The sequence below is a fragment of the Lampetra planeri genome, chromosome 52 (genome assembly GCF_965212315.1).
Source record: "Lampetra planeri chromosome 52, kcLamPlan1.2.h2, whole genome shotgun sequence".
Taxonomy (NCBI): Eukaryota; Metazoa; Chordata; class Hyperoartia; order Petromyzontiformes; family Petromyzontidae; genus Lampetra; species Lampetra planeri.
In genome coordinates, this window is record NC_136158.1 from 175,288 (window position 1) to 193,534 (window position 18,247).

Genomic DNA, 18,247 nt, shown 5'->3' on the forward strand with positions numbered 1-18,247 from the left:
TGTTAGCGAGTAGCACCTATGAAGGCCGGCACAGTGCTTGACGGGGTGGACAATGATCTGCCCCGTGGGTTAGTGAGTTTTTCCACAGCCGCCACCCCCCTCTCTTAAATTCAGCCAGTCACCGGCGAAAAAGTGTGGAGGCGGAGGAGGTAGAGAGTGGTTTTAACTTTCACATTTCGAATCAACACGCGTTTATAGTATTTGGCTGCGACTATAAATTCCTACATGATGATAAGCCACTGTGTTGAGATATCAGTTGTGGCCAGGTCTCTTAGAAACTAGAAATACTTGCACATTATAGTTTTGTATAGCCGTGTGTACGAGTTGGGTCAACGTCAGCATGTTTGCTGGGTGCGTGCTATTCCATCCCCGCGTATCACGCAACGCGCTCAGGAGTTCCATGCCAATGTCGAGGCCTGACAGCAACGAGAGGCTTCGGGAGCCAGTTGCTTTGGTTGTGCTGTTCCTCCTCCGTTGAAAGAGCGCAGACCACAATGGGTTTACGGTCCATAGTTTAGGTTGTATGGCCACAGTAACACGACTGTCGCTTGTCTTTAATGTATCTCTACGTTTCTCTGTGTCTCTATCTCTGTGGGTCTCCGGTGTGTCTCCACGTGTCTCTGGGTTTACGAGACGGTCCATAGTTTGGGTTGCATGGCCACAGTCGCACGACTGTGGCTTGCCTTTAATTTTCCATTCGTGAAGATGTGCAATGAAAAAGGGCCATTGCCCGAATCGTCACCTATCTATATATATAAAATCGCAAATCTGTCTGTCTGTGTGTGTGTCTGTCTGTCTGTGTGTCGCCGGACCATACGCAGTTTCATTGGACGAAATGTGAGGGATTTGCGAGACACGATTGGTCCGTTTGGTTTTCCACGGCGGTTGCCCCTGGCAACGGGTAGCGACGCATTCGCTGCGGGGTGGACGCCATTTTTAATTCCCGTTAAAAATATGCGCACGCATTAACACGCGACTCTGAGGTAAATTCATCAAAGTTTCACGTCCTCTTCACTCCCCCCCCACCCCAATGTGTGAAATTACTATTATAGGGTCGGTAGATAATAAAATTATAGCGATTAGACAGTATTATTGTAGCGCGGGGGGGGGTAACGGCCCCAGTACCCAGCCTCAGCCGGGTGGGCAATTTAGGCGAGGCCGGAGGCTCTGCACGGTACTAGGCCTCGACACCCCACCACACTATAGGCCGTAAATATTACTGCACAGCGGCCGAGGAGATCGTGGCTGGGGGGGGGGCAGGGGTAGCAGCCCATCTGTGTATATATGTAAGGTTATTAAGAAATATATTTTTCACCCGGGCAACGCCGGGTACTTCTGCTAGTTATAAATATATATACACAGATCGAGTTTTTTATTTATTTAGGCGAATCATTACAAGCCCAGCCATTGCCGTTCCCGTTCGGCTTCCGACTCCTCTGCGCCCACGACCAGCCACGGGAGCCCAGCAGCGTTGAGGCTGGACAGCGCTTGGGTGCCTAACAGCCGTAACGAGTGGATGCGCATGCCGGTACCTTTTGTAGGGGTCGTAGGTCGGGCTGTCCCTCCTCGCGTAGCTGCAACACAGAACAACAAGGTGGACGCGTCACGACCGGAGGCACGGGGGATCCGCCGCCAACCCCCCAAACCCCGTCTAAACGAGGGGGTTCCACCTAGTGGGGGGGGGGGGGGGGGTGGTTCCCGGACCCCCCTTAAAGCCGCTACGACCACCCACGTCGCCAGAGTGGGGTTCAGTAGAATCGTGGAAGGGTGTCCAAAGGGGTCGCAGCGCCGAGGGACAATGGCGGAGCTATCGAGAAGTGTGCAGGCGGTGCAACGAGAGTGGGGGGGGGGGCATGTGGCCCGGCCACCGGGCTACGAAGAGGGGGCGGGGTCGAGGGGTGGGGGCCGTGGTGTGGGGGGGCGAGCGATCGTGGAGGGTCCTGGCAGCATCAGCTTTGGCGGCGTGGCCGTTTGCCTCCCGGGCGTCCCGGCTGGGGGGTGGGGAGGGGGAGGGATGTGGGGGTGGCGGCAGCGGCAAATCGTCGTGGTCTGGCATCCGCGATTGGTGGGTCGCGCGTCACGTGAACTGCCCGTGGGACGCCGGGCAGCAGCGGCTTAACAAAGAGGGCAGTGGATGTGCATCGAGACCGTGGAGGAGGAGAGGGGTTACCTGGGAGGGCTAATCTTCCTCTCCTTCAGCCGTTTCTCCCGGAACTCGCGTCGCTGACGGCGCGACTTCCTGCCCTGCGCGCGCACGGAGCGTCCCAACTCTTACACCGAGTCCGCTTGGCAGCCAGACCGCTCCCTCGCTCACCCACCGCTCCCTCGCTCACCCACCGCTCCCTCGCTCACCCACCGCTCCCTCGCTCACTCCCTCACAAACCGCTCGCTCACCCCTCGCTCACCCGCCTCTCATTCACTCACCACTCGGTGGACTGGTCGAGACCAGACTCACAGAGCGCCCACCCTCCACCCTCTGGACTGCCCCCACTCTCGACTTACCGAGTACATAGACTTCTCCTCTTCGAGGGCCTTCGCGTACTTAATGGCCTCAATTTCATCCTTGTCCTTCCGGAGCATCCTGCGGTGAAGCATCATGACGGGGTGGGGGTGGGGCATTAACGTAAATATCCTCACTGGGGAGACCAAGGCGGCCGGGCGTGGTGCTGGCCACCCACCCCCTCATGCGCCGTTCCGGCCTTCATAGGTGCAACTCGCTAACGGCACTTGCCCCAATGGTCTGTTAAGGCTACAGGGGGATCTTTGTCTTTGGTGGGGTGTGGGGGCCTCACCGGACGTAGTCGGCGTCGCTCATGCCGTAGTTGGTGGCGCATTTGTTCATCTCGGCGATCTGCTCGGAGTTCAGCTCATCGATGTCCACCTCCACGTCTAGCGGGTGGGACGCGCACGGGGCGAGACAGCGACAACGCACGCGCTAACGCACACGCGGCACGCACACCACCCACAAAGACACGCACGCGCCACACACACCGCACATACCGCACGCACCACATGCACCGCACGCACACCACCCACAAAGACACGCTCCACAAGCACACCACCGACAAAGACACGCACACACCGCATGCACCACCCCACAAAGACACGCACGCACCGCACGCACCACACATACCGCACGCACCACACGCACCGCACGCACCGCACACACAAAGACACGTACCGATGTCGGGGATGGTTCCGTCGGACTCGCTGCTGCTGCTGCTGTCTCCATCGCCGCCATTGTCCCCGGCCCCCTCCTCGTCCTCCTCTCCCTCCTCCTCTTCGTCGTCGTCGTCCTCCTCCTTCTCCTCGTCGCCGCCACCGTCTCTATCGGCTCCCTCCCCGTGCTCTTCCGCTCCGCGCGCTCCAGGCCCGTGGCTGCTGCCGCCGCCGCCGCTGTTGTTGTTGTTGTTGTTGCCGTGGGATGAGGCGGCGGCGGCGGTGGCCGTGGAGGAGGAGGAGGGGATGGCGTCATCGGGGGCGACCGCCGGGGAGGAATCCTCGTAAGTGTAGCCGATAGTTGCGCGCTTCTCCGCCAGCCTGTCACGAGCGCACACAAAAGACAAAGGTCCCCTGTGTAGCCTCGACAGACTGCCGAGGGCGAGTGGGGCGCCAAGGTGGCGAAATGTTTACATTGTGGGTTCGACCCCGACCCCGACGCCTGTATATTTGGAGTCTGCATGTTCTCTCCCACCGTGGTTACATGGATTTTTCTCCGGGTCCTCCTGTTTTTCCCTCCACATTGACAAACATGCGTTTAAGAGTATTTGGCTGCTATAATTTCCACATGATAAGCCACTTCGCTGATCTGTGGCTAGGTCATTTCTGAAAAAGAGCAAAATAGCTCACAGGAGCATTACCTGGTAAAATACAAAATAGTTCAGTAGGAGCGGTGTCGTTAGCGAGCAGCGCCTACGCAGGCCGCCGCGGCAAATGTGGGGGGTGGGCAGCACCGCCACGCCCGGCCACGGTTACGATGTTTACACATCGCTCCGGGTACTCTCTTGAGGCCGAGTTGACCTAGGGGAGGCCCAGTACCGGTTCAGACAATCCGTCGCTGGTATTAGCCGTGAGCGGAAATCGAACTCGGGTTACGGGGGTCAATAGCGCAACGGCGCTAACCGCTGCACTGCCGCTCCCCTGCCACATGCACACGCACAGGCAGAGGTGCACACACGCACACAGGCAGAGGTGCACACACGCACAGGCAGAGGTGCACACACACACACAGGCAGAGGTGCACACACGCACAGGCAGAGGTGCACACACGCACAGGCAGAGGTGCACACACGCACAGGCAGAGGTGCACACACACACACAGGCAGAGGCGCGCACACACACACAGGCAGAGGCGCGCACACACACACAGGCAGAGGCGCGCACACACACACAGGCAGAGGTGCACACACGCACAGGCAGAGGTGCACACACACACACACAGGCAGAGGTGCACACACACACAGGCAGAGGTGCACACACACACAGGCAGAGGTGCACACACACACACAGGCAGAGGCGCGCACACACACACAGGCAGAGGTGCACACACACACAGGCAGAGGTGCACACACACACAGGCAGAGGTGCACACACACACAGGCAGAGGTGCACACACACACACAGGCAGAGGTGCACACACACACAGGCAGAGGTGCACACACACAGGCAGAGGTGCACACACACACACAGGCAGAGGCGCGCACACACACACAGGCAGAGGTGCACACACACACAGGCAGAGGTGCACACACACACAGGCAGAGGTGCACACACACACACAGGCAGAGGTGCACACACACACACAAGCAGAGGTGCACACACACGCACAGGCAGAGGTGCACACACACGCACAGGCAGAGGTGCACACACGCACACAGGCAGAGATGCACACACGCACACAGGTAGAGGTGCACGCACACACAGGCAGAGGGGCACACACACGCACAAGCAGAGGTGCACACACACGCACAGGCAGAGGTGCACACACGCACAGGCAGAGGTGCACACACGCACAGGGAGGGAGGGAGCCGATGGCTGGACCCGGCAGGCCCGAGCACACACGAGGCCTACCAAGGGCTTTGTTTATAGCCGCAACTCGTAACCACTGCTACAACGAGAGCTATGCGCCAGCTATACCGGATGTGATGTGCCAAATCCATTCTGTGGTTGCCAGCCCTCCAGCAACAGCGGAAGGACAGAGGAGCGACGCTCACAACGTGTTCCCCAGCGGGGAGATAAAGGTGGTGCATCTCCCAGTCATCGTAATCGGTCAACCCATGGAACCTCGGTCTGTCCAGCGTGACCCCCTGCCGGCAGCGCCTTCCCCATTTCGCAGGATGGCCTCAGGAGTGCACCTAACCTGGCACATGCGCCGTGGTGACGTCACCACAACCAAGCGGCGAAAAGCGGGTGTGTTTGTTGTCGTTGTTGTGGGTTACCCGCACCTCCGATTAACGCGGTTGGCTACGTACGGTACAAACGAAATTCAACATACAGTCTGTTCTCCTATAAGACGTGTTTCATAATGCAAATTGAATACAACGCGATTGAGTGCGCGAGTAGGAATAAGCGGCCGTACAGCTTCCTCGGTGGAGCATCGCACGAGGCAGTGGGATGCTGCTGGATGCTTCTAGATGCTACCCAAGCGCCTCGGCCTTAGTTCGTCCTGCGTAGGCATCTCACGTGTTATCACGGACTGCGCGAGTCCAATTGGGCCCTCGCTAACGAGAAGACTCGACACAGTGCCGGGCCAGCCTTAACCCTGACCCCTAGGCGGGCGGAAGCACCAGGTAGGCGCAACCACGACAGCGCAGCAGCCACTCCTGTTGCCCTGGGCTGCGGCGGGCGGAGACGGCGCGCAGAGCAGCAGCAGCAGCGAGCGACTAAGCCACTGCCGCTTGTCCATTAAAGTGAGGCGGAACACGGGGCGGCGATGTCAGCGGCCGTTAATGTTTAACGAGGTCGTGGTTGGGGGCGGCTGCATGTCTGTACGTTGGAACTTCTTTCGCGCCATACGTAGCCAGCCACGCTAATCGGAAGTGGGGGGTGGTGGGGGTGGTGAGGGGTGCCGTACTTTTTCTTCTCCTCCTCCAGGATGCGGGGGTTGGTTGCCGTGCCGTACAGCTCGTCCATGTAGATCTGGTAGAGACACTGGTCCTCCGAGACTGCCGTGGCGACACAAAGACAAAGGTTCCCAGACGCCCCAACGCAGGTGTAGCCTTTAAAAACGCAATTTCGGGGCAAGTGCTGGCACAGCAGAAGCAGCAGCCAACCATTCACGGCGACGTCACCGCGGCGCTCGTGCCAGGCTAGGTGTACTTTAGGCCGTGTGAAGTGTAACAGGCTCGCTGGCAGGAGGTTCACGGGACAGACCTAGGGGGTTATGGGTTAACATGTGACGCAAGAAAGAAGAAACGCGACACACGCACGAGACATGCGACACGCGCACGCACGGGACACGTGACACACAATCGCGTGAGACACGTGACACGCAATCGCGTGAGACATGGGGCAGACGCGCAAACCCACGCATGAAACCTACGCAACACACGCACACACAGACAGCAGACACGGCAAACACACGCGCACTCGTGTACATGTGCACTCCCATGAGCTTTAAGGCAACACTGTTACGCACAATAGTTTGTGTTTTGTTCGTCTTTGGTGTGGGGGAGCAGTGGCGCAGTGGTTAACGCACTGCGATACGAAACCGGTCCTGGACATCTCCTAGGTCTACTCAGCCTTAAACAAGTATCTGATGTGGTGTGTAAATATTAGCAATGGGGAGACAAAGGCGGTAGGACGTGGTGCTGGCCACCCGCTCCCTCGTGTGCCATGCCGGCCTTCATAGGTGCGCGCTAACAGCACTTGCCCCAACAGTCTGTTCAGGCTATTCGGGGGATCTTTGTCTTTTGCACGTACGTGCGCATGCGTGTGTGCGTGCGTGCGCGTGCGTGTGTGCGTGCGCGTGCGTGTGTGCGTGCGCGTGCGTGTGTGCGTGCGCGTGCGTGTGTGCGTGCGTGTGTGCGTGCGCGTGCGTGTGTGCGTGCGCGAGCGTGCGTGCGTGTGTGCGTGCGCGTGCGTGTGTGCATGGCAATCACTCACTTCCCGCGAACTCATTCTGCACGAGGCAGCGGTAGCGCTCGTAGTTGCACCGGCGCTCGTCCCCATCCTCCCAGACGCTGCACAGCACCACGCACACACAAAGTCAAATATCTAGTGGCGATGTTTTTACGCACCACACCAAGTATTCATTTGAGGCTGAGTCGACCTAGGGAAGGCCCATGACCGGTTCAGATAATCGTCACCGGTGTTGGCTGTGAGCGGGAATCGAACTCGAGTCGCCAGGTTCGTAGCGTCGCCCGCTAACCGCTAAACTAATGCTCAGAAGGACAGTCAAGCAAGTGCACGCACACATGGCTACACACACGCGCGCACATACGGGTTAGCACACACGTCCTCTGCTCGCTCAATGGCCACTCCTGGTCCCTTGGGTTCTCACCTGGTTAAACAAAATTAATTTAATCTCAGCCACTCAAATACTCACTCACTCACACCACTGGAACCTCATTTGCCAGTAAAAAATATAATTGGTTTTTAACCCTTCTATCTGGCAACAAAACTGACACCTTTTTTACAAGGAGTCATGTTTGCATAGACCACAATACCTGCAGTCATAATGCAAACAAAAAACATAACTCTGATAATGTATGCACTGTCCTTGAAGTTGATTGGTCCACACCCGAGACAGCTTTCCTTAGGCTTAGAGCCTAGTCTCACATGGGTTGGACCAGATGACGCCAAAAGGTGCCTTTTGCCAGATAGAAGGGTAAAAAAACAATTATCACTCACTCGTTTACTCATTCACCTAACCATCCACCCAGCCATACAACCACTCACTCAACCACTTATTCACCCACCCACTCATTCAACCGACCATTCACTCTACCACCAACTCATTCACTCACTCGCTTACCTAACCATCCATCCAGCCACTCAACCACTCACTCACTCAACCACTCATTCACCTACCCACTCACTGGCTCTACCAACCATCCACTGAACCACCAACTCTCATTCACTCACTCATTCACCCAACCACTCCCTCACCCGACCATCCATCCAGCCACTCAATCATTCATTCACTCACTCAACCACTCAATCACCCACTCACTCACTCACCCAACCTTCCATGCAGCCACTCACTACTCTTGCAAACGGTAATGTCCAGCCGGCCGGCAAACCAAAACGACCAGGGGGGGTGTAAAGCAACGGAGGGCATTGGTCACCTGTCACCGGCAGCCAGGCCCTTGAACTCGGGGATGAAGTCCAGGTGAGCTCTCACGTCGAACCTGTCAATCATGTTGTTTGAGTCGCCCTGCCAGGGCATCCTGCGGAGAGACACAAGACAGGGCACATCACCCAGGGGCTCCCTCCCGGACACTAAACTAAATCTGTAAAATGATTTTTATTTGACCAGGTCAGAGGCCTACTAAGCTACATAGCTTATTTTTCAGAAGCGACCTGGCTATCACAAATGATAGCTCAACGCAGTGGCTTATCATGTGGATATGTATAGCAGCCAAATACTATAAATGCACATTGGTTCCAAATGTCGAGGAAAAAACCTGAGAAAAATCCACGCGACCACGGGAAGAGAGATACCGCAAACTCCAAATACACAGCAGGCGTCAGGGTCGGGATGGAACCCACGGCCTCCTGCATACCCAGCAGGGGAGATAACATCTCCTCGGCAGCGTGCGGTCGCTCGCGCGTTGGCAAGGCGAGGGAGGTGGGAGCAGAAGCGGTCGTCGCGCCGCGGCGTCGAAAAGTTGGGAGCAGCCGGTGGTGCGGGGGTCAACAGCCCTGGCTGGGAGCCCCACCGCCCACAAGCAGGCCCCACGCGACCGCCGAATTATCATCAAATTAGCGCCGTGACATTTGGAGCGAACCTCCCATCTGTCTGCTCCGAGCGCCGCTGCCACCGCGACATCGCAACCACCACGCGGCTCCCCGCGGGACCCGACAGCAACGTGCGTGGGCGACTGTCTGCCTCCCTCCCTCCCTCCTTCACTCCCTCCATTCCTCCCTCCACGCTGCCCTGCCTCCCTCCCTAGCTCCCCCCCTCCCTAGCTCCCTCCCTCCCTCCCTAGCTCCCCCCCTCCCCAGCTCCCTAGTGTTGTATACTAAACCCTTCTTCCAAACTTGATATTTTTATATATTATCTTTTTACTTGATATATAATGAATGAAAACACACCAAGAAGCAGCAGGCTGCAAAACACCAGGTGTTGTTAAGTAATGAACTGGAGGAGGGCTAGGATGACAGAATTTGCAACCTTGCCTCAAGGAAAGATAAATCCAGGGTGAATGGTCAAACGAAGTGGGTCAGCTCAAGGTTGTGTACACAGGGGGGGGAGCTGATTAACAACCCTGCACGGCTGAACGTGAGGGGGCCTTTGACCTGAAATTAAGAATAACACTCCCAGAGCAGAAGGTTGGATGGCCACAGTGAGACGAATAAGAGCGTTGTATATCTCAAGGATGCAGACTCAGCTGATTAACAAGGCTGCGGGGGTCACCAGAAGTTCGCGTTCGCCTAGTTAAGACGAAAAGCTCAATTATTCTGTATTGCTATTAAAGTAACGTTAAAGTCAGAATTTAACAACAGGGTAGGCTAAAGTTATTGATATTCACACCCACTCCAATTAAACCAGGCCACAAGTTACGCCTACTGAACCATCACCATCATTAAGTCAATATGAAATGTTATTTCCATACTTTAATATACAACTCGACCCAAAGCATATGACAATCAGAACCTTCCTAAGTCAAAATTGAATCGCACCCAGACAGGAGCGAATAGTCGATATAAGGTTGAAGAGGGAAGGAAATTAAGAGCACGGCGAACTGCAAACGTAAGCAAAAAAGCCGGGAACACACCAACCCAGCGACCCACCAGCCCAGCAACAGCGAGTCGGGCTTCGACAGGCCATAAAAGTAGAAATAATAACTCCCGGGGTCAGGGGACATCAGAAGAAGCAGGCAGACAAAAACCAGAACTGACTCCAAGGTTCAACCGCCCTCACCTACAAGGAGTGACGGAAATTAATGAGGCCTTGAGTTAACGGCGTCAGCTGGACAGCAACAACAACGGCGAGCAGAGACAGAGTGAGGCAAAGACTGCGAGGCTATAAAATGCAACTTCATGTCAGTAAAGCCCTGACCAACAAGTTAAGTTAAAGACATCACAATACATAATATCGTACATAACATCAATGTTAACGCTATTCACCGTCAACTATATTCCGCTTATATAACCATGCAGACACCAAGGAATACGAATTCCTAGGATCAAGAAACTTACCCCTTAACCTAAGATATCGGAAATAAATTAATAATAATAAGCCTATGCATGAAAAGACAAAAGTAAAACTTATGAGAAGCCAGGATAGCGGGATAAATCACCACCAGGTCGAAATAAAATACATAATAAAAGAGCGATGTTAAACCCAGGGTCGGAGAGAAAGGGAGATCCCGGCCGTCTTTGTATCCCCGCAGCGCGGGATGGGAGTGTGTATGCGCTCGGGGAGGCACCTCCACTTGGGTCAAGCACCACGATGGGAAACGACACACCTTAGGTTACATACAGAATCATAACTGGGAAATGGTAAGGGACAAATGTTAATTTAAAACTTTTTAACCATGTCTGTGTGCGTCTGTGAGGGTCGGAGGGAGTGTGCCCCTCCCTCCAAGTCGTGCAACACGGACAGAGGCGCCTGTGAGACGATTTGTAACGTCTGTGTTTTGGTTCATGAAGAAGGCCAGACAAGAGATAATATTGCACCCAGACAGAGAGACGATTTCGAGGCAATTTGTAACATCTGATTGTTTGCTCATGGATTTTATGGAGGGAGTATGACAACGGAATATACCGTGGGTGATGCACACAAGGACACGGACGTACGGACACACACATGGACACACCTACCTACGGACAGATCCTGACACAGCAAAAATCGAAAGAAACCCCGCCTTGTGGGCAGGACCCAAAGGGATTTTTCGGCATAAAAGAAAGGACCCTGAGCATTGGAAACCAGTTCGACCAGAAGGGTCAACTCATCAGCCGAGCTCGACCAGTGGGTCGGCTCAGGAGCTCGACCGGGAGGGTCGGCTCAGGAGTTCGACCGGGAGGGTCGACTCAGGAGCGAGCTGCGACCAGCGGGTCGGCTCGACTCATCTTCAGCTCGACCGGGAGGGTCGACTCAGGAGCGAGCTGCGACCAACGGGTCGGCTCGACTCTTCAGCTTCTGGGACTCAGCCGAGTTCAGCCGGCTCTCGGGGCTCGACTCAAGCGGCTCCCCATCTCCTCTGCAGGCGGGCAAGACCCGCTTGACAGCTCAACTCGGCCTGCGTGGGTCAACCTCTGCCGAGTCGGAGGTCTCTCTGCAGCTGACGGTCGCGGTTTGGCGACGTGGCGACGACGCTGCGAGCGAGCTGTGGGCGCCACCTACCGACCGGGTTCCGAACTACGACAGCGTATCAACAGGCATCCAAACCAATTCAACACGGCGACAGGAGAGCGACTGATACGTATGACGCGCACCGCCCCCTCACCACACGGCCACCAGGCGTCTGTTTGACATAAAGAACCGACTCCGAACATTGACTATTCAAGACCACTCTTACCACTCAAACACACTCGAACCCATAAGCCATCCGTGGCTGTGAAGAAAACACTCGAGACCGAGTGATGGCCATCCGTCGTTTATAAGAGTATTCGTAATATTATCTTTAATATTTAGTGGGCTGTACTCTTAATCGCATAAATTCCCAACAGATCCATCAATACGAATTGATTCCTGGCACCTCCTTCCGCCGAGCCACGCTCACGTGGGGAGTGGTGGCCCACCAGATCCTTATCAGGTGATCTGGTCCCCAATTAGTAAACTTGATATGAGATAACGATCTTCGGAAAAGGAGCACCGTCGCAGGCCCTTACTCCGAGCCATTCTGTTGTCAGCTAACCTGCCGATGTATCTGTTGAGATTGGTGCCTTTAAGAATAATAACTGTTTTTGATTGTGTTTTTTTTTATCGCCGTATAATCTTTCAAGTATCTTTCAGTCATAATCGCCGCACGTACTCGCATCCTCTACAGAATATTCAACTGTCCCGTGACCCAAGGTGCTAACAACGTGATAAGGGTTGCGTATGATCAATAAGGAGGGTGGTACTGCGTGAACAATATTGAGTATAATCATTCATTAAAGTTAAGGTTTTTCTTAGCATAGTATTTGCATGTTTTAACGACTCTCTCTCTCACTAACAACCATCCATCGCGTTATGCGGGATCCATGTGCCGTTGTCAAAGTGAAATCAGACAATCATTGATGATACTGTATTGATGCCGTGTTGACGTTCCGGGATTGAGAGTTCGCATACTATATCATAGTTGAGGTTGAATTAGTAATAAATTGATTAATACAGAAGTGGTTGTGTGATTCCTTCCTGAAATCTATGCATAAGATCTGCTTCTGCGTTGAGATCTGAACTTGGTGACCTTAATAAACACACTAATACATACTCAATAAATGTTAAAGCGATAACGGGGTGAACCGGGGACCTAAAATATAAGCGAGAATGAGACGAACCTAGACAACGATGCCGAGTTAATCTAAGTTAATCTTGCATACTTACACCACACCTGCATAACTGCATACGATTAATTGCCTTATTCCGATCGATAACCCACCCTCGTCACCGAGGCGGGGTCTGGTTATCATAACGACTTGCATTATCATAATTACACCCACTCGCATAATTACTACAATTACCTCTCGAATTGGCATAATTAAATGTGCATAATTACATAAATTAACATATTTCCGGATAATTACACATTTGGCCAAATTTCATTTGATTATTATTATTTTCACTGAATATTCATAACCCACATATACAACATAATAATTTCACCCACGCACGCATACAACACATCAAAATTTTCATACCCAACATATACAACACTAGCTCCCTCCCTCCTTAGCTCCCTCCTTCCCTAGCTCCCCCCGTATCTCTCCTAAGTGTGCTAGGAGCGTGCATGGGGGTGCATACAGTGAGTGTGGTAGGAGAGCGAGTGGGAGTGAGTAGAGTGAGACGTGGTGGTGAGTGTGGTAGGAGAGCGAGTGGGAGTGAGTAGAGTGAGACGTGGTGGTGAGTGTGGTAGGAGAGTGAGTGGAAGTGAGTAGAGCGAGTGGAGGTGAGTAGAGTGAGACGTGGTGGTGAGTGTGGTAGGAGAGCGAGTGGAGGTGAGTACAGCAACTCACATGTTCACCGGGCTCTCTGCTGCCACGGCCACGGCTGGATCCAGGTTCACCCTGTAGGACCGGCCATGCACCTGCAGGAACTGTGCCGGGTCTTTTTTCTGTGCCGTGAAGGAGCATGGGGGGGGGAAGGGATGGGGGGGACAGTTCGGCAGAACAAAAATGCATAACGGTTGATTCACTATCATCAGCCATGATTATGGGTCGGCTACCAAAATAACAAGAGGAACCATTTTTTCAAATTTCAAGAGCCAAACTGCAGTCGTTAAAGAGCAACCGCATGCAGCTCCAGAGGCGCAGGTTGATGACCCCTGGCCATGATCGACCCACTGCTGGATGGAGGCACATCCGAGAGCCGCCGCCATCTATCGCCACCCCGTGATACTGTCGAGGCGATCCGATAGCGATGACGCCAAGCTACACACAAGGCCCGTACCCAGCACTGTGCGCAACATGACTGTGAGCGGAGATGGTCGCTCACTCTCGTAGTCACGCGATGACTCAGGAGGCGCGAGGAGAAACCAAACAGCAGCAAAGTGATCATCCGGACCTAACAATTGCCCAAGCTCTGCGGTCCTCTATATATTAAGGTTCTGTCGGTCAACTCATGAGTGTTTACACGTTGGAGGAAACCGATTACCCAAAGAATACACACGCATGCGAGGTGGAATCACTACCGCATAGACTATTATCACGGTTGGCTACGCACGGTGCGAAAGAAGTTCAACATACATAAATACATACAGATGGGAGCCCACATTTTTGCTAAAATGTCTTATGCCGGGAAGCCAGGGTATGGCTCCTCCTCGCCGCCCACGGGAGGGGAGGGAGTTCCACAACATCATCGGTGTGTGATCCACCGAGCCTCGCTGCTGCCTTCACAGCGTGAATTACAGGCAGCCACGTGCAGCACTGCGACCACTGCCTGGCGAATGGGTGCCGAGTGACCGGCAGGCACACACAGGTTGTCACAGGAGGCTTACGGGGCGACACAGTGGGCAGCAAAATCTGAATCTTTATTTGTCCTGGAGAAATCAGATGAGCTACGAAGCTTTTTTTCACAGATGTCCAGTCGCTTCACAAGTGCCCCCTCCCCCTCATTCCCCCTCCTGGCTCCTGCCTCTCACCGACCCCCTTTGGCTTCCCAATGCAATGATGCCCGATTATCAGCCCCCCAGCTTTACGCCCCCCCCCCCCACCACAGCTACGACCAGGCCTATCCCAACCCCTCCTTATCAATCCCTCTTGTTTCAACTGCATAAAAACTATACCGTCACTTACAATAACCCAATTCTTCATTTCAAATCATTATCATCCTATGTACAATTTTATTATTGCCATAAAGTGCCTTGGGAAAAGCGCTATACGAATCTCAAAAAGATCAAGGTGGTGCAGGTACATTCACCGCTGTACATGTGCATCCGATGAGCTATGAAGCTATTTTCCACACCCGTCCAGTCGCTTCACAGCTTGACAAACACTGCGCACCGGCACTCAGCTCTGCCAGTCCTGGGCCAGTCCGCTCAGGAGCGTCACGATGGCGCCCTCTGGCGAGAGCACTGTGGCGCTACTGCCCTACACGTGAACGCGTCTCCCGCCAAGAGGTGAGGTGCACTGTGAGAGATGGCACGACAGGTACATCACAGAGTGTGATGCATTGTGGGAACCGGCACTACAGGTACATCACAGAGTGTGATGCATTATGGGAACCCGCACTACAGCTCCGTCACCGTGTGTGATGCATCGTGGGAGACGCAACAGATTCAGCGATGAAACGCACCACGTTCGCCACGAGTCCGCCCATGAGAATGCCCTCTGGGGACGCTGCAGAAATTCCATTGCGCGTCCCCGTACATGGAGCCAAGTGAGATTCGGGACCTGGACCGTGCTCTTCCCAGTGCATCGACTGCTTACGCTCGGTGCGATTCGCTTCGTTTAAAAAACTAAACTGTTTTATGTTACCAGGTAAGGCCCACTGAGCAATGTAGCTCTTTTTCAGAAGCGGCCTGGCCACAAATGACAGCACAACAAATTGGCTTATCATGCGGAAATTTATAGCAGCCAAATACCCTAAACGCATGTTGATTAAAAATGTGGAGAGAAAAACCAGAGGACCCGGAGGAAAATTCACACGACCACTGGAAGAACACGCAAACTCCGTACATACAGGCATCGTCAGAGTTGGGATCGAACCCACGAACTCGTGTACACTAGGCGAGGTGGTTAACATCTCGCCACCGGTACGTCCCACTTTCTCGTTCACTCCTCCCTCGTGCCCATTTCGCTAATTCATTCCTGTCCCAACCCCGCCGGCTTTTAACCTCGCGACGCGCCCTGCTCAGACCCGGTCGCCGTAGCTCAACGGGAAAACCTCACAGCGATGAAGTGAACCCCCCCCCCGCCCCCAACACCGGGGCACGCTCACGACCGCGCCGCCACTCACGATCTTCTCGTAGTACTCGCGCCGGCGCTCGACGCGCTTCTTGTAGTCCACCATCATGCCCCGCAGCTTGCGCTCCTGCTTGCGCGCCTCGTGCCACATGGTCGCGGCCGTGGAGGAGGCGGCACAGAGGAAAGGGGGACCGCCGTGGCTCTGCTCCGCGCGAGACCTACGGGTTATTGTGAGACCTGTAGACAAACACAGAGACCCATAGACTAACACCCAGACCCATAGACTAACACCCAGACCCATAGACTAACACCCAGACCCATAGACTAACACAGAGACACATAGACTCACACAGAGACACATAGACTCACACAGAGGCCCATAGACTAACACAGAGACACAGACTCACACAGAGACCCATAGACTAACACCCAGACCCATAGACTAACACAGAGACCCATAGACTAACACAGAGACACATAGACTAACACAGAGACCCATAGACTCACACAGAGACCCATAGACTAACACAGAGACACATAGACTAACACAGAGACCCATAGACTCACACAGAGACCCATAGACTCACACAGAGACCCATAGACTAACACAGAGACCCATAGACTCACACAGAGACCCATAGACTATCACAGAGACCCATAGACTAACAGAGACCCATAGAGTAACACCGAGACCCATAGGCTAACACAGACACCCATAGACTAACACCGAGACCCATAGACTAACACAGACACCCATAGACTAAAATAGAGACCCATAGACTAACACACAAAGATTCACCGTATAGCCGTAAGACGATTGTTAGGGAAAGTGCTGTTAGCGAGCATCTATGAAGGCCGGCACTGTGACACACGAGGGGGTGCCCAGCATTACGCCCGACCGCCTTTGTCTCCCTCGTGACAATGTTTACACACCGCACCAGTTACTCTTTTGAAGCCCGGTCGACCTAGGGGAGGCCCAGATACTCGTCAGTGGTTGCTGGTGGCCGCGAGAGTGAATCGAACTCGGGCCGTCGGGTTCGTAGTGCAGCGTGCTAGTCACGGCACTATTCAGGGCCAACGTGAGACGCACAGATATATAGATCTATGTTTAAACTGGGACCCGATCCCCCATTCATACGCGTGGATTGCGTTCCGCTTTCTAAAGCGCAGTGCGTTAACCACTGCGCCACCGCCCCCCTTCTCTGCACCAACAACCCTCATCAGTCCACACCTCAGAGTCGACACAGTCTCAACAACAGCCAAAGGTCCCCCGCATAGTCTTTAACAGACTGTTGGGGCAAGTGCTGTTGGCGAGCACCTCTACGGCACACGAGGGGGTGGTGTGGGTAGCACCTTTGCCTTCCCCAGAGCAGGCGCTTACACGACGCGCCAGAAACACATCGCCGGTGTCGGCTGTGAGTCGAACTCCCGCCTCACCGGATTTGGAGCCAGTGCGCTAACCACTACGCCACCGCTCCCCGCCAACGACAGCCATCGCCGCTGTAAACATCACCTTTCATTATCCAACTACTAAATAATGTCGTCAGCCGCGGCCAATCTACTGCTGGATGAAAGCGCCGCCTATCGCGAGCCTGCGATGTCAACAATTCATCCAGACCCGGCAAACTAAACTAATTTTACAATATTTCCCCGATACGACAAATCTACAACATTCCCCAGTGCCCACACAGCATTAATCACTCAAGAGCAGCTGCGGCCGTGGCACACGCCGAGCGCACTGCGCGACTTGCAATCCACACGGGGTCGAGTCCCCATCTCCCGGCGCGGCAGTGGCACCAGGACGGTTCTAGAACCCACGACTCGGTCTCTGTCCAGCAGCAGAACTGTGGCGATCTACGATGGGTGGGTAAGCGTGTCGTGAGGTAAGTCGTGGGTACTCTCATCTCTTCCACCGCAGTCTGGTGAGCGTGGAATAGGAGGCCAAATATCCTCGAGAGTCGAGAGCTGCCTCGAAGCGGAGGTCCCTTCCAACAGCAGAGGCATTTCGACAGCAATTGCAGGGGGCGCCGCATGAAAATCCACTACAGGGCCTAGGCCGCAGGCTTGAAGCCTGAGGCCTAGCGACGCTCACCTGCGCTTGGCCCGGGGAAGCGAGGGACGCGGGGGCCGCTATCCCCTCCCGATGGCTTCTGCAGCCGCAAGGCCGCGAACTCTGTGGGGGTCGCCCCCCCTCCTCCTCCTCTTGAGTCCCGAGCCTTGGGACTCGCGCTCGACTCGCTCCCGACTCGCGCTCCCCCCGCACTCTCCTGGCGCTCTCCCCACGCTCTCTCCCGGAGCCTCGCGCTGTTATCCACCAATCACGAGAGAGAACCGGCGACACCCCTCCGTGTTGCGAGGGCCAATCACGAGCCAGCACCGATCCCCGCCACCGCTCCGGACACGGCACTTTGCCGGACGAAGGTCTCTTCCCTCCCGGTTCATAAAACAAAACCACCCAACACCGAACACCTACACCATTGGAACCTCACCGAACACCTATATTACTATTAAATTTGGTGATGATTCTGGCAAT

General features: G+C 54.5%; 1 protein-coding gene across 1 annotated transcript in view; it reads right to left on the reverse strand.

Annotated features, from left to right (window-relative positions):
- LOC144734617 (uncharacterized) overlaps positions 1-18,031 on the reverse strand; it is a 43,177-nt gene extending 25,146 nt beyond the window's left edge. Inside the window, 11 exon segments of the mRNA XM_078616886.1 lie at positions 1,533-1,574; positions 2,171-2,244; positions 2,503-2,581; positions 2,793-2,889; positions 3,182-3,540; positions 6,074-6,164; positions 7,105-7,181; positions 8,289-8,390; positions 13,327-13,424; positions 15,767-15,951; positions 17,807-18,031. Coding sequence (XP_078473012.1) covers positions 1,533-1,574; positions 2,171-2,244; positions 2,503-2,581; positions 2,793-2,889; positions 3,182-3,540; positions 6,074-6,164; positions 7,105-7,181; positions 8,289-8,390; positions 13,327-13,424; positions 15,767-15,865 — 1,118 coding nt within the window. The 5' untranslated portion in view covers positions 15,866-15,951; positions 17,807-18,031.
- Positions 18,032-18,247: the final 216 nt, after the last annotated feature.